The sequence below is a fragment of the Oculina patagonica genome, chromosome 11 (genome assembly GCF_052425735.1).
Source record: "Oculina patagonica isolate OP01 chromosome 11, crgOcupat, whole genome shotgun sequence".
Classification (NCBI taxonomy): domain Eukaryota; kingdom Metazoa; phylum Cnidaria; class Anthozoa; order Scleractinia; family Oculinidae; genus Oculina; species Oculina patagonica.
The window spans coordinates 9,258,211-9,274,235 of NC_135768.1; the positions used below are offsets into that span (position 1 = coordinate 9,258,211).

At 39.0% G+C, this 16,025-nt stretch overlaps 2 protein-coding genes across 2 annotated transcripts in view; one reads left to right on the plus strand and one right to left on the minus strand.

The window, feature by feature from the left end:
* Positions 1-9,776, plus strand: part of LOC144631037 (uncharacterized) — a 117,131-nt gene extending 107,355 nt beyond the window's left edge. Inside the window, 9 exon segments of the mRNA XM_078489398.1 lie at positions 431-754; positions 1,547-1,873; positions 3,969-4,301; positions 4,791-4,853; positions 5,383-5,661; positions 6,451-6,774; positions 7,409-7,552; positions 8,164-8,283; positions 8,972-9,776. Coding sequence (XP_078345524.1) covers positions 431-754; positions 1,547-1,873; positions 3,969-4,301; positions 4,791-4,853; positions 5,383-5,661; positions 6,451-6,774; positions 7,409-7,552; positions 8,164-8,268 — 1,899 coding nt within the window. The 3' untranslated portion in view covers positions 8,269-8,283; positions 8,972-9,776.
* Positions 9,777-13,327: 3,551 nt separating this feature from the next.
* Positions 13,328-16,025, minus strand: part of LOC144630139 (uncharacterized) — a 96,383-nt gene continuing 93,685 nt past the window's right edge. Inside the window, exons 114-117 of the mRNA XM_078488432.1 lie at positions 15,685-15,743; positions 14,856-14,984; positions 14,064-14,109; positions 13,328-13,489 (exon numbers count right to left, since the gene is read on the minus strand). Coding sequence (XP_078344558.1) covers positions 13,469-13,489; positions 14,064-14,109; positions 14,856-14,984; positions 15,685-15,743 — 255 coding nt within the window. The 3' untranslated portion in view covers positions 13,328-13,468. The remainder of the gene's footprint in view (positions 13,490-14,063; positions 14,110-14,855; positions 14,985-15,684; positions 15,744-16,025) is intronic.

Here is a 16,025-nt window from a genome sequence, read left to right on the forward strand (position 1 = left end):
TATCATGTCAGGCAACAAAAACCTGAGTTAATTTGACCCTTGTGCAGACTCTGGTCAATGCTTTGGAATTTACTATTACTTATACAGATACTTAATCAAGAATATGCAAGTACATATGTTTGGCGTGCATTAAAAAGTAGGACGATTCTGAGAATACAGCAGCAATTTCTTAGTGAATTTAAACTTTTTATTCTTGGATATGCTTAGCTACGACAAGTTTTCAATGGCATAATCCATCGCTAGACATATTTGAAGTGTTAAATGTAGTTTTAGTTTAGTTCTGTTTATTGTCCCTAAACAAACGGCTTAAGCCATTATTTTTTACCAGTAGCATTCGAAAGATTGCGCTTTTGCCCAATTATTGAAACCAAATCTATCGTTAAGCAAGCCATACTTTTAGAAAACAATGAATACATCTGTGTTCCTTCAGATGTGTCAGAAAGAGATCAATGCCCATAGACCAGAGTACAACGCCGTCTGTTCTACCGGTCAGCGGATCATCGAAGAGTGTATGGGAAGTCCAGGTAACCAGGCCGCCAAGGAACTCGACAAGGTGACGAGGCGATGGGTGATGATCACAAACCGTGTGACAAGCAACCAGCAGCAGCTGGAACTGTCGCTGAAAGATTGGCAGGAGTACACGTCACTCACTGAGAACCTGATGGTGTGGATGAGAGAGAAAGAGAAACTACTCCGGGCTCAGTCCAAGGCCACCACGGTCCGTGAGGTAGAGCGTGAACTGGGGACCATGAAGGTATTTTAAATGTATTAGTATTTCTTTTTGTTGTTTCTTGTTTTTATAATCGCCAAACCTTTCCTCTCGAAAAAGGAAAGAGAAAGGCAACGTTATTGCGGTTTTCGCTGCCGTCAATCATAATTATACCGACAGCTAACGAACCATGAAAAACAGAAACAAACAAAATGGATCGAAATCTACCAATCACAACTGACAGACGTGACCTTTTGACCCGGTTGAAGTCAACTTCTGTTTCCCGAGGGGTCCGCTAAGATGATTGACGGCAGCAAAAAGCGCAAACCGTTTGTTGATGATTGAATTTCAGAGTTCGCATTTCACTGAAAACCGCAATGAGATTAAGCAGATAGTAAAAAGTTGACTTGTCTCGACGGCGCGTGACAAATGCATGACTTTCTTTGACAAAATAATAGAACTGCAAACAGTATCATACACGATCAATTGCGACAGTGAATCAAGAACTGCATTAAAATTCCTGATTCAAGCAATAAAGTGATGGCGTTCTGAAAAACTCAGCATTTTTTGTCTACAAAATTGTTCTTCTTGCTCTTCTAGCTGAGTAAAAACAAAACGACAGTTTCCTATTTATGTTACTGACGTTTTCGTTTGGAAACCACCAATCGGCTTATATACCGGCTCACTGCTGCTTAGATTATCGATTAACGTAAATCGTAAAATATGAATCGTAAACAAGGTAGCTGGTTCCAACAGTAGCCATTTACTTAAAGCGCGTTATATGCAACCAGTTGAAAGATACTGGCTTTTCAAAATAACAATTTATTGTTTCAATAGGCCATTGCTGCAGAAATCGATGACCGCAAACCACAACTGGAAAAAATCACCAGGCGAGCTGAAGAGCTCTCAAAATCAACGGATCAGTACGATTCTGAACGCATCAGAAAACAAGTAGCCTCCATGACCACCCTGTGGAGCAATGTTTGTCATCTTCTCTCAAGTTCCATGCAGTCGTTGGCTGATATAGTGAGACACTTTGAGCAGTTCAGTCGTCTACACGAGACGCTTTCTCATTGGCTGGAGAACATTGAGTCGTCAGTGTCACGTGACCTTGAAGAGTCATTTCTAAGTATCCCGGATGATCAGGGAGATACCGTCTTTCAGGTTGGTTGGTTTGTTCTTATGCAATTAAGTAAGCTTATAACGGAACACTGATTTTGTGGTCACCGACTAATTGGAGAACCCGTTCTCACAGATCTTCTTTTCACCCAGGAACAAAAAGGTTTTACGAAGTTTTTTGGGGGTGTGACCAGCGAAAAAAACGCCTGTGTAGTTTACAAGGATACCAATAAATTGTTGAGCAACCTGGACAAAAAAATGGTTAACGAGGCTGGAGAAAGCTGTGATGGCCTCGCATCTTATCCAGGGGGAGTATCGAAATTCGCCTCCATCTGTTTCAGACACTGGACCCTACGAGAGACTTTTTTTACACCTATCTGATGCTCTGGGTCGAGTTACAGACGTTTATTATCCAATTCTGCTTCGTAGAGTACAAATAACGCGCGAAACGAGTACAAATACCTCACGATATTTGTACTCATCTCATTCCTCCCGACCGCGCAAGAGATTAAAAAAAATGGCAAGACAGCTTTTTGGGGAAAGAAACCGTTGGATAATAAATCTCTTATTAGACATTTTAGCGTGTAGTATTGCTGTACATTTTGGATCAATTTAGGTTTCTGGGAAACTGCTCACCTACCCCTCCCCAAACCTAACATTTTGCCCAAAGCGATGAGTAAGGGTTAATGTTAGGTTTGGGGAGGGGTAGGTGAGCAGTTTCCCAGAAACCTAAATTGATCCCACATTTTTACTCGTCATTTGTATTTTGACTCGCTCTTCAAACTCGCCAAAATACTGCAAGACTCGTGAAACTATACAGCGATACTACACACTAAAATGCCTATTACTGTATTTTATACCATGCCATAGAAAATACAGCCAATCAGAATACAGGAAAGGCGTTGTATATTCGACGGTATTCAATCCAACCTTCCCATCGTGCGCTGCGATAGTATTCTCGACGAAATTTAGTAAGCGTATTTTCTATGGCATGGTACAAAATAGTTACACAACACTTTCTCGTGGTATACTATGGAATATCCCACTTGTCACTTGTATTTATAAAGGCTCGTGTGTATACCGAGAAAATACAAGTGACTCGTGGAATATTCCATATTATTAAATTCTCAACCTCGGATATTGCATTTCTGGCTTTCTGATTGGTTCACTGAATCCCGGTTATCAGCTCGTATACCTATGTTTGACCTTATATGGGAAATGAGTGCGGCAAGTGTCGCTCAGCGTAAAATTTTTCTATGGGAACGACAGTTCTATCAGAAAAAATGGTTGAAAACAGCAAATTTGGCGAGCTTTATGAACAAGAAATAATCAGCGGTGCCTACAAAAACCACAGAAATGCCATGGTAAAATTAACTACCCAAAACAAAAGGATTGATGCGAAAAGTTTTAATTAATAATACTTGTAAACGCACAACAAGAGCGAGTGAATTAAGTAGAAAAGCAGCAAATAATTTACGAAAGAACGGCAAACTGACACAGTTTCATTCATTGTACGTCATAAAATTAGGCTCAGCACTTCTGTAAAGTTTTTTACCTTTCAATCTTGGTCTTGTCCTTTTATACTTCAATAAACCTGTTCCACTTTGAGCTCAATTTCGCTACAAATAATATAGCAGTCTTGATGACAGCCGTGGAGCCGTAAATTACAAGTACAATGTAAACACTTGCTTCGTTCTACTTGCAGAAGACGTGTAGTTTCCAGATAAGCTTTTGCTTCGGATCATCCCGTAAATCTTAACTGTTGTCACAATTTTCAGGATACATAGACGACCTTAGAGGAGATTTTTCGATGAAAATCTTGGGAAGAAAACTCTCTCGCTCGCTTTCCTTGCGTGTTTCATTCAACTCAAGAAGTGAACGCCGCGCCACAAATTTTCCCGCCTCCACATACTATCACTTCGTTTACATCAAACTGAAATGTCCAGTCGATTTAAACTTAAAGAAGAATTTAATAAAACAATTATTCTATTCGCCCTTGTTGGATACGAGTCGTTATAGCCAACTCGGCGCTTCGCGCCTCGTTGGCTATTTACCACCTCGTATCCAACGCGGGCTCATAGAATAATTGTTAAGTATACCACTCGAAAGCGTTGCATAACTAGTATGTATGTCCACACAGGTATACGTCGCGGATATCGAAGGTCACGAGGCCACTAGGTCAACCATGAACGAGTGCGCCTATTACGTCATCAGCAAGGCGGGCGGTACACCTTACGCAGGCGCAGTTGCTGAGAAACAGAAACACTTGAATGACCGCTGGCGCGCTTTGTGTCAGCAGTTGGGCATTACGTACAAGAAGGCAGAGGAGACTAGGTATGGGTTGAAGCTGTTGGAGATCCAACTGAAACAGCTGAACACTTGGATGGCCGAAGTGGAAAGTCGATTGAAGGGATTTGCCGTCGCGAGTTCGTGTGTTCTTCAGGAGATTCAGAAAAAAGTGAAGGAAATGAAGGTAAAATTTTAGCAAAACTCCCCGTACCATTTTTACTCAATTATTTTCAAACCACCGTAAGAAAAGCGATGGCGGCTATACATTGTACTTCACTACCTTGCGAACCTAACACAGCCAATAGAAATATAGATCCCTGTACTAACAACATTGCGTATGCTTAGTTTGAATTTATTAGAACATTTATGCGCGGTTTGTTTTTAGGATTTACGTGCGCTAAAATCATGGGTAACTGAAACCAGCCGCCATTATTTGCGTACCGTGAAACGTCCATTTTAACTAAATATAGATAATTTAAATCATTTTTTTGGGGTTGCGTTGGTGTTTGCACATGTGGTTGTTGACTTTCTCATTGGTCAAGATGTTTTGAGTAATTTAGGTTTTGTATTGTTTTTTGGGGCTCTTTTTTCTCCCCTACCCTTACCCTCTCGCTGTTTTTTTAATCGTCATTGAAGCGATTAATTAACTGAGTATTTTTTTCTCAATTATTAGGAAACAGAAGCAGATGTTGAAAGACGCTCTACTGATGTGCAAACTGTTCTTCGACTTTGTGAGGTATTCACTGATAAATAAATATGAATAATTCTAAAATAACCATCCTCTCTGGCTGTCGCTAAGGTCTTGAAACTGTTGGATTGTGGTCAGCCGATAGTTAAAGGAAACCTAACCACCTTTAATTATTTATAGATAAACTATTTATGATCTTAGTATCAGCTTTTTGCCAAACTGCGTTGTATCAGCTTATTAGTAATAGTAACTTGGCCAAAACTTTGCGTAAATCTCTAAGATACTCTAGTTACGTTGACGAAAAACGATCCAGGTTGCTTTTTTGGCCGCTAGCAGTTATATTTCAGCCGAATAAGTCATTTGCCATTTACTTGCCTGTACTTCTTTCGAACCAACTTGCGAGAGCGTTTGGCCACCAAATTTAGTCTGTCTGCGTAGATTCGTATTGCAAACCTTGCGTTAATTTAGGACTACGTTTGATCAGGCCTGTGCAGTTTTTAGCTGCCATTGTCATTTATTACTTTTTTATATTATTTTGAACTTGACAACAAATTTACTAAATGTGTATCTTTGTTAGAAACTTCGCCGGGATCGGATGGCATGCCCTTCGGAAGAGGACCGTCAAAGCCTGCAGAGGACTAAGGAGAGTTTTGAAAACCGCTGGACATATGTCCGTCGTACCGTGTCGTCAAAACGTAGACAAGCGGAAGAGAGGCTGCTGCTGTACAAAGAATTTTGGAACGAGTACGAGAAGTTTGTGGCGTGGATTGACGAGACAGAAAGCGCTGTGAAGAAATCTGATGAAGCCATGACGTCGGGATTGGAGGTCTCGAGAAGCAGATTGAAGCGTTATGAGGTACGTTTAGTACGAGAGTGTTGGGGTTTTTTGGCCGCATAAAATATCACAATAACGGTATAAAACTGTAGAAGAACTGAAAAAGAACGCAGAAAGGCCAAAAAGGGCCATGGATTAAAACGGATTGCGTTCGGGTAAACTTGAAAAACGTCGGCCTGACATTTTTCAAGTTTATCCCAATTTGTATAAAAGTGTCATTTACCTTGCTCGAAAATCGTGGCCATATGTGGCCGTGATTTTGCCACTAAAAGACTTAAGCTCTGCCTATAAAATAGTATTACCTAAAATACCGTGACCTAGCCCCTTTAAGGAGCCTGCACTTGAAGGGACATGTTGCTGCAACATGTAACAGGGAAAAGGTTACAACATTTTTAAAAACAAGAAAATGTCGCAGGGACGTGTTGTTGCATTTTTTTTTGTGTGTACACGTTGTGATTTCGTTTCTGCGACATGCCCTGCAGAATGCCCCCTCGTGTGTAGGAACCCTTATAATTACTTTTTCTTGAATGGACTTCATTTTACACAAAGAATGACAAACCGTCACCTTTTTTTGGCCCATCACGCAATCTCCTCCCGCCATCAAGAGCGATAGCGTGACCACCCAAAAAAGGTGGAGAATAGATCGATTAGTCGTTTACATCTCGATAGAACTCGATGCCATTGTCTAAAGTACCTATACTTTACCTATCTCTCTTTTGACTTGGTGTCACATAAGGCCCCATTTTACGAAGTAGCGCCTCGTAACTTTCATCATTGCTGCATTAATTATACCCTTGTTTCTTTGTCCAGGTATTCCTCAAAGACATCAACTCCCATCGTCCGCAGATGGAGCGCATTGTTAAACGGAGTAAATACTTACTACTCGAAGCTAATACGAGTAGCTCGTCTGATATCAGACTCCGCGTGGAGTCCGCAAAGGCCCGTTGGGAAGCAATTTGTAGTCGCGTAGAAAACCTTGTCAATCGTCACAGCAAGTTGGTAAACAGAGCAGAGAAATTCGAGGGCCTCCGCCAAGAGGTCGACAGTTTCCTGACAGAGACAGAACTCAAGTTGATTACGCTGGATCCTTATACCTCAGAGGTTGAACCGCGAGTTCAGCTTGAAAAACTCAAGGTACGAAGGAATCTTATCCTTTAAATAATATTAGAAGTCAATAGATATTACTCAAAGAGGCGTAGACAAGAATTTATTCGCCCTTGTGGTCCTGGTCTTCGGCTGAATCCCTAGTAATGTGTGACCATTCACACAGGCACCGTGAGCAGTGCTTTCATGTGCTACTGTTTATTATGCTGTTCAAGGCAGTTGTAGATTTTACGCCTGGATCTGTGGACGAAAGCGTAGTGTGTGACCATTCAAGTGAAGGCTATTGAGCAGTGCTTTCATGTGCTACTGTTTATTGTGCTTATTAAGGCAGTTGTAGATTTTACGCCTGGATCTATGGATGAAACCCAAGTGTGTGACCATTTATATGAAAGCTATTGAGCATTACTTTTATATGGTACTGTTAAGCATGTTTCTGTAGAAGGTGGTGCTAACTTTTAAGTCTGTGGATAAAACACTAGTGTGTGACCATTCAAATAATAGCTATTGAGCAGTACTTTCATTTGGTACTGTTCAAGGTGGTTCAAACTTCTTAGTATGAATCCTCATTATTAAAATGAAAGCTATTGGGCACTCGGCAGTACCTAATTTTTATTTGTTACTGTTGATATCGGTTGTAACAAATAGATTTCTGATTTTCTTGTAGGGCCTGCAGAGGCTAATCAACATGAACTATTCCAAGCTGAAATTGTTGCTACAAGAGGGAAAATCTATGCGGGAGTTCTGCTCCTCGGCAGAGTTTCAGTCTGTGCAACAGACGATGGACGAGCTTAACTCCAGATGGCAACAGGTAACTTTGGAACAAAAATCTTTTACAAGCAAAAATGTCGTCTATTAAGCATGTCTGGTGACAAAAATTTCGTTTCTCTGATTTTATCTGAATCTTCATGCAAGATGTTATTCTCAAAGTTAGGAATTCTATCATTTTTGATAGAAAAGTAAGCAGCACGGTCGTGTGGTTTAGGGCGCTGGATATGAAACCTTTATAGATCCATTGTTCAAATCCTGCACTTTGCCACTGGCTGGATTTGCTTTCGGTTTTCTCGGATTCAACCTCTCGGTCACGCTTCACATGTTCCTTTAATTCGTCTGTTTGAGTGGCATGTTCAAACACTGAGTGCATTTTTTAGCTCAAAGCTAAGTGAATATGACTTCTATAATCTTATACTTTTTTTTAAATTTTTTTTTGATTTTTAAGATATTTTTGTCAATGAAATTGTTCCAACCCCTCTTTCCGTAGAAATATCGACAAAAAAGTCTTGCTGGTATTTTTTTAACCTTGTCCACATTTAAAACTTAGGTTTCCAGGTAATGAGACGAAAAGTTTAAAAAGTTTATTTTGCTGTGCACGGCATTTTTACTGACACTTTTTTGACGTTACTGGTTGTCATTTTTGTCCAGGCGCTTCACTGTTGCATGACATGGATCCTGGATCTAGCAATTCCAAGTCCTCGCACCAGTCCATCAGCTTCAGCCGCAGCTGGATCTAGTTCTTCTCTGAAGTGACAAATATTCTACCAGGTCAGTTTTTTTTTCATTAAATCTTTGAGTTAGCTATGTCCAATTATGGATCTAAACGTTTGTATTACTTCACTTTTGCACCGGCCCACAGAGTCAAAACTTCTGCTAATAAGTTTGTGGATGAAACCCCAGTGTGTGATCATTCAAATAAGAGCTATTGAGCAGCACTTTCATGTGGTACTGTTTGTTATGCTGTACAAGGTGGTTCTAATATAATTATTTACGTCTGGATGAAACCCCAGTGTGTGACCCTTCACATGAAAGCTATTGAGTAGTACTTCCATGTGGCACTTTTTACTATGTTGTACAAAGTGGTTCTGACTTTTTATGTCTGGTGATGCAACACCAATGTGTGACCATTCAAATGAAAGCTATTGAGCAGTACTTTCATGTGGTACTGTTATGCTATACAAGGTGGTTCTAAGTCTTTGAATGAAACACTTGTTCAACATTTTATCACTTGGTAGTTTTCCTTATTCTGTGCTAGGTAGTTCTATGAAACTTAATAGTGTGACCATAACAACAGAAAAACCTATGTTCTCTAATTCTGAACTTGGGAATTATGGGAGGGGGGGGTGGGATTTGAAATGAGGTGTTGGAATTAAGTTTCGAGTAGTAAGAAATAAAGAGTATCGCTTGTGCTGGACAAGTTAACTGATAACAATTTTTTTGTTTGTTTTGTTTTTAGGTGTAAACCCTCCGAATCAAGTGACTGTGCCAGCGAGTTGATATCTTTATAAAGAGTTATTTATAAGAAATATATTTTTCCGACGCTGGACCTTGTACATATTTAGATAGTTAGCTGTTATTACTTTGTTATTGTCAAAATTGTCAAATACATATACAGTTGGTCACGCAATGCGTTAAAAGTCACGCACTCGGTCACGCATTACGGAAGTAGTCCTATTATGCGACTTGGACGTTTCTTTGTTTGTTATGTTCTCTACATGTTTTATATATATTAATATTATTTATCAAAATGGATGTAATATTGTACGCCAAAAGAAAATTAATTTCATGAAAACTGGTGTAGTAAGTGGTTTAAAATGAGAGCCATACTTTCTGTATTCACATGTTGTTCAGGCTTAACCTTAGTCTTCCCAGCATACCTTAAAATGCGATGTGTAACTTTCTGTCACAGATTATGCTTGTAGAAAAACAAGCCGAATTAGCCAATAGGCCTCAACCTAAATTATCACTAATAAAGATTACCTTTTATCTGAAGGTATTTTTGCACTAAGATATATGCTGACATAGGCATCATAAGTATGAGACTGTCTTATAACATGCGTTTTACTTTTCCCCTAAAAAAAATGAATATTTTTAAAGGACCCTGTACCCTTTATTACAACTCACTCACAGAAATGTAAGTTAATCGTCAAAGAAATGTAAAAGTATTTTTATACCGTTGTTAAAAAAATTGTTGACTTAAAAGAAGTACATTTATATCGAACGATCTGTTTTGCTTATTAAACAGTTACAAGAGACGCTAAGCAATTGTGTGATTTATTTGAACGAAAACTAACACCTGAAAAATAGTGCCCAGGGGTGCTTTCATCAACTGCAAGCAGGAACCTGGGGACAAGTAAAGGCTGCCCTCTGTTGCGTCACCCTTCCAAAATATGCCAGTTTTGGTTGCGTTTTGCCTCTCTTTTAAAAATGAGTCCGCGTACAATCTTAAAAATAGAATGAGTTTGATTCGCTTAAAAATTAGAAAATTAACGCGCAGGTAAAAATATTTTTAGAGAATGATTTCGCACAGACTCGTTTTGCCACTTAGAGCGCTTTACATTCGTCAGAACTGGCCGACTGGTCTGGTGATTTTGAATGTGAAATGGGACTTTTGCACTAGTCAGGGTCGTAACCAGGTATATGGGATCAGGGATCACAGCCTTGGGATCGGGATCACAGCCTCGGGATCGGGATCGGGATCATGGACCCGGGATCCCGGGTCACAAGTCATGGGATCCGGATCGGCCAATCAGATGGGATCAGAATGGAATCAGGGATCAAATGTTGCCACATTTTGGGGATCAGGAATCAAAATTTAGAGCTAAAATTTGGGATCAGCAATAAAAAAATATACCTGGTTACGACCCTGCACTAGTTTTCCCCACAAATCCACCATAAAAATTTATAATATCGATGTATTGACTGATTTGACAGGACAATTCTGACTAACCACGGCCAGTTCTGGCAAATAGAAAGCGCCCTAAGGCAAAAAAAAAACAACTTGAAAATGGTCTATTGATTTGGATTTTCTCTTGAAGCAATCAAAGTTATCGGAATCCACTGCAAGCTTTGTTACAGCTGTAAAAGAACTTCACTGATATCTCAAAGGTTATCGGAATATTTTCGAACTTTTTTGCGCAGAATTGCCAGTTATCGAGTTAACACATCAAACAACAAACAGTGTTTAATCACATTTTAAAACACGGAAAAGAGAGTTAAAATGCCATTCGCAGCCGGGTAGTTTTAACGTAATTGGGAGTGTCTCGGATAATTATATTCTCAATCGAAACTAGAACTGAGAAGAAAACACAGAAATAAAATCGTAAAAAACTTACTTAATACGACCACTATTCCAAACACCGTCATGGCTGCGATCCCCTTTGCATAACTGAATGATATTTTATACAGTAATGCCAAAGGGTTTTGGATCGGTTTAACGCCGGTTTACACGTTACGATTATTTCGTCGGCCCATTTTTATTCCAAGCAAATTTAAACGCTGCGATTCGGGCCAATTTGTAAATGCGCGCTCATTTTCTTATTAAATCTGGGCCATAGACTATGACGAGCTTATGGTGGATCTGCTAAGTAGTCGTTTGAAATGGAGGATGCGGGCTTGATAACCAGTCTGAAGGGAAAATGGCTAGGGCTTTCCACAAGTTGCTCGAGATTTCCCAAAAAGTTGCCCGTAATTTCTCAAAAATTTGCTCAAAAGTTGCTCCAAAAATCCAAATAAGTTGCTTCTGATAATAAAAGTTGCTCGAAAGTTGCTCCAAAAATCCAAAACGCTGCTTCTAATTTCTCTACATATATGCTAATTTCCAAATGAGAATAAAATTTCCAAGCAGTTTTATGCAATTTTACAGCAAAAGAAGTATTTAAATAACAAATTAAGAGGATTTTTTTTAAATAACAAGGATTTCTTTAACTGAGAAAAATCGTGAAGATATCAATGACGTCATGTTTGCTGACGAGTTTTGTAATGTTTTAATGCAAAATGAGCCGAAAGTTGAAATGTCTTCAGAGGTTCCTCGAAAGTCTTCGGCAAACTTCGTAAATCTTCGGAAACGTTCGTATTGCCTTTGAACAAGACACGGATTATCTTCGGAGCTATTTGGTCTGGAAATTGTTTAAAATGCAACAGGTTGCTCGAGAGGAAAAAGTTGCTCGAAGGAGAAAAAGTTGCTCGAATCATGAAAAGTTGCCAAAAAGTTGCCGAGCAACTTGTGGAAAGCCCTAAAAATGGCAAGCTGAAGTGAAAAAGGCAAAGCCTTTTGTACCAACTATCAAAGTCGATAGAAACCGAAAGCGAGCCATCTAATTGTTTTAGCATAACTCACTGACCGATCTATTAAACTTAAAATATCGCCAAAATTGATTAACTTATTATCCCTATTGAGTTCCTTTTTGAGTTCCCTTTTGAGTTCCCTTTTGAGTCTAAACAATAAAAACTGTGATGTCGGTACTACGAAAGTGTCCGTAATTCCGTTAAAGTGAGAGTCCATAATAGCGGGAGTAATTTCAGTAAACCTCTATTGCTTTCGGCGGGGATCTGGATTTCGTCTGCAAAAGCGGGAGTCCGTAAGAGGGTGTCTCCACAAGGCGAGAGTTGACTGTATCCACGTTTGAAAATCTAACTATTCAAACAAAATAAGAAGTTCATCTTGAAAACGACTCAGTTTTGAACCTATTGTATAGATCATTAAGCAGTTTCTATTGTTTCAATATGCATGCTGTAATATCTTCGCCACAAGGGGAAATTTCCGGACAAATGACTGTGCGTTAAAAAGGGTGTGACGTCATGTCTATTGTGTGCAAGTGTTAAAGGTACACTTCTTTTTGATCGGCTAATATCCATGTTTGAAAATCTAAGTATTAAAACAATAGAAGTTCATATCGAAAATGGTTCAGTTTTGAACCTATGGTACAGCTCATTAAGCAGTTTCTATTGTTTTAATATTCATGCTGTAATATCCCCACCAGAAGAGGCATTTGCCGGGCAAATGTTTGTGTGTTAAAAGAGATGTGACATCGTGTCCCTTGTGTGCAAGTGCTGAAGTAACACCCCTGTTTGATTGGCTAATATCCACATTTAAAAATCTAAATATTGAAACAATAGAACTTCATATCGAAAATGACTCAGTTTTGAACCTATGGTATAGCTCACTAACCAATTTCTATTGTTTCAATAATCATGCTGTAATATCTCCGCCATAAGGGGGATTTGCCGGGTAAGGGTCTGCTCGTTAGAAGGGGTGTGACCGGCCATCTACTGAGTGCAATGCTAGTGTTTTAAAGTCACACCTTTTTACCTCAAGACACAATTAATAACAATTTTTTAGTCCCCTTCAATACGTTTATTCCAATGAGTGTAATTCTTTTACAGCTTACACTGAATTGAGTAAACTCCCCCACATTTCCGATTGATTGACCTTAGGTTCAAGATACATTTCTGTAATAGCATTTTCTTTCCCACCCAAAACTTATAGTTTCTTTTCTAAACTATCCATATATATTTATCTCTCTTTTTTTCCTTTACGGAGGAAGTGCAAACAAGCGTGACAGAGCACGGCGGCGTCGTTTCTTCTTCATGGAGTTATCCACGATGTCGCCCTGTTCGTTGACTTGGACCTGGTTCTCGTGTGATGGCATCGCCTGGCATTTGTACATTTCGCACTTGCACATGGAGATGGTGGTAAACTTGGACATTTGCTCCGAGCCATCTTTGCAGGTCACGGGGATGTCTATTGTCTCGTATACGGCTGGTTGGCAGCAAGAGCAGTCAGCATCGTACAGTTTCTCGCCCGTCGTGGCCACGGAAGAAGAGTCGCAGTTGCCTTTGCATGAAGTGATGTTGTACATGTATTTCGAGGTGCAGCCGTCTCCCGTCTTCACGTACTCTGGCTCCTTCTTTGTGTGTAGCTTGCAGTGATCTCCTTGATTTGGTGGCTCTTCTATCTCTGGTTTGGCCGGCTCTGAAAAGTAAAGCAGCAGTATTGTCTAAACACACGTCGTGTAGGGCACATGAAAAGTCGGTGGTATATGGACCAAGTCCAAAGCACGTGGTATGGAATCATAAAACGACGGTATGGAATCATAGAAACGATACAAGCATATGGTGGGAAAGTTATCTTTGTAGCGAGTCTGGGTCCTTTTAGTTTACAAGAACAAACGATCACAGAACATTTTGTTACGTTCAAAACCGATCAACCTTTGCTCCAGATAGCGAAAAAATAGTAAAATTACCGTATTTTCTCGTTTAAACGCCGGGCACCGAATAAACGCCGGGTCTCCAAGGTGGAGTTGAGAATAGGCCCCTCTAGTATTTACTTAAGGTATAATAAGCTCTAGGTATATTAGCAAGATACATGTTTCTCAAAAATAATGAATAAAAACCCTTGCTTGATAAATACAGGGCACGAATACATTTGAAATAATTGAATTAATCGAGAAAATACAGTATAAGAAATATGTTTTCGGTTTTTATTTTAATATCTAAGCTAAAATGACAAAACAACAAAACAGTGCAAGTATATAAGCAACACATACCGCATGGCGGGCAGCATACATCGTCACTTGGAGGTCGATAATATCCCTGGGAAAAAAAAAACACCCTTGTTACTTATTTGTAAAAGGTGGGTATCACAGCAGGTAAATATCTCCCTCTTAGGCCCGGCCGGGCCAAACGTCGAACTTCACATGAGTCGAACCTAATGCAAATGACCAAAAACAATAGGTTTTGCTCATTTGCGTTAGGTTCGACTCATGTGAAGTTCGACGTTTGGCTCGTGCCTTACACTGTCACTAAACCATTGTATATAAATTAAGATTTCTCAATAAAGCGTTTTCATTTGGAAGAGAGTTGGTGTTTGAATATCCCGAAGAAACACTGTCTTTGGCTGTTTGACATATCACATGAAGCCCTACTAATACTAATTTTGCCTGTTTGTATATGTATGGTACTTAATTGAATCCCGGTTTCTCCAGAATAAATATAAGGAAACTTTGCCCTACTGTTATTGGATGTTACTACTGGAACGACCTTCCTTTATCTATACATAACTTGCCAACCAGAAAACTTTTTAAAAAAGCACTTAACCAGTATTATTTTGCCCGGTATTACTTAATTCATACCTCTTCCTCTCCTCTTTTATGTTACATATTTTATCCTAAATTATTATTGTTATTTAATCATAGGCATCAAATTAGCTAGCTATATTTTGCCCTTTTCCATTTCTCTTCTTCTACTTGTTTTGCTTTATATTTATCCTTGTAATTTTGGAATGGAATAAATAAATAAAATGAAAAGAATGAAAATAGTTGTCTGGTCATTATACTTACCGCTGGGCACTCAGAACATTCCTTGATGCGTACTTCCATGTTAACAACCTCTTTGTTATCGAAGCAGTCGTTGGCCTCCAGTTTACACTTAACAGTGATGCAAGGTCCATCCGTCCAAGTTTCGCCCTCCTACAAAATGAAAAGTTTGAATTAAATAATTGACCCACATTGCATAACTGTACACCGTATTTAGGAAAGCGTTAGACGATTTGTACTTGTAATATTTTATTGTAGTTTTTAAAGGTTTTTAACTTAGTGCATGATCCGCTTTTTACACAATTTTCATTGTATATTATATAATTAGTAATTTTAGTAATTTTTAATTTTTTAATCAGCAGGACCCCGTTGATAACAGTACGTATGTACTGAAGGGCTATCCTGGATAAACATTCGATTATTATTATTATTATTATTATTATTATTATTATTATTGTTATTATTATTATTTTTCAAGCATAGGAATTGATTTGTTTTTGTTTTACAGATCGCTACACCCAAAATATAAGAAAAAATTGGTAGGTCACCATACTCTATTACGAGAAAGCAACAATTTACTTCTTTCGCGGACTATAAAGCCGCATAGAAAGAAGCAGCATTTGCGCCCGCTTATTACGCGTTAAATTCTGCGCAGTAAGGAATACGCAAAGCAATACAGGGCAATGACCTTAAAAACGCTTGCTTTTTACATTGGAAAATATGGGAGGGCTTATAAACGGCTTATGCGGTACATAGCAGAACAGATTTAATGAAGTACAACATTCTAAGAACAACATCTATAAGAAATAAACTGTAATACGTAAAGGAAATCAATATATTTAACTTTACTCACGTGATGGTGCTCAGTCTCGTTGAATCTGTTTGTGTATTTACAGACTGGACAGATTGAACCTGCAAAATACATAATCCATGGTATTAGCATTTAACCCGACGCTTACTTGCAACACAGATGCACTTAAGGTCGCGCAGGACCCTTGCAGTCATTATGTATGTATTTATTTAAAGAGTATGCACGAACTGCGACGACTGGAGCCGAAAACAAACGAAATATATATGATATTATTTTCTTACAGTTCGTTGAACAAGTAATTACGCGCTATTGTTCTTAGCTTTGTGTCTCGTGCGCTGGGACAAAGCGAATTATCATAATTATATTCACAGTTTTGAATATAG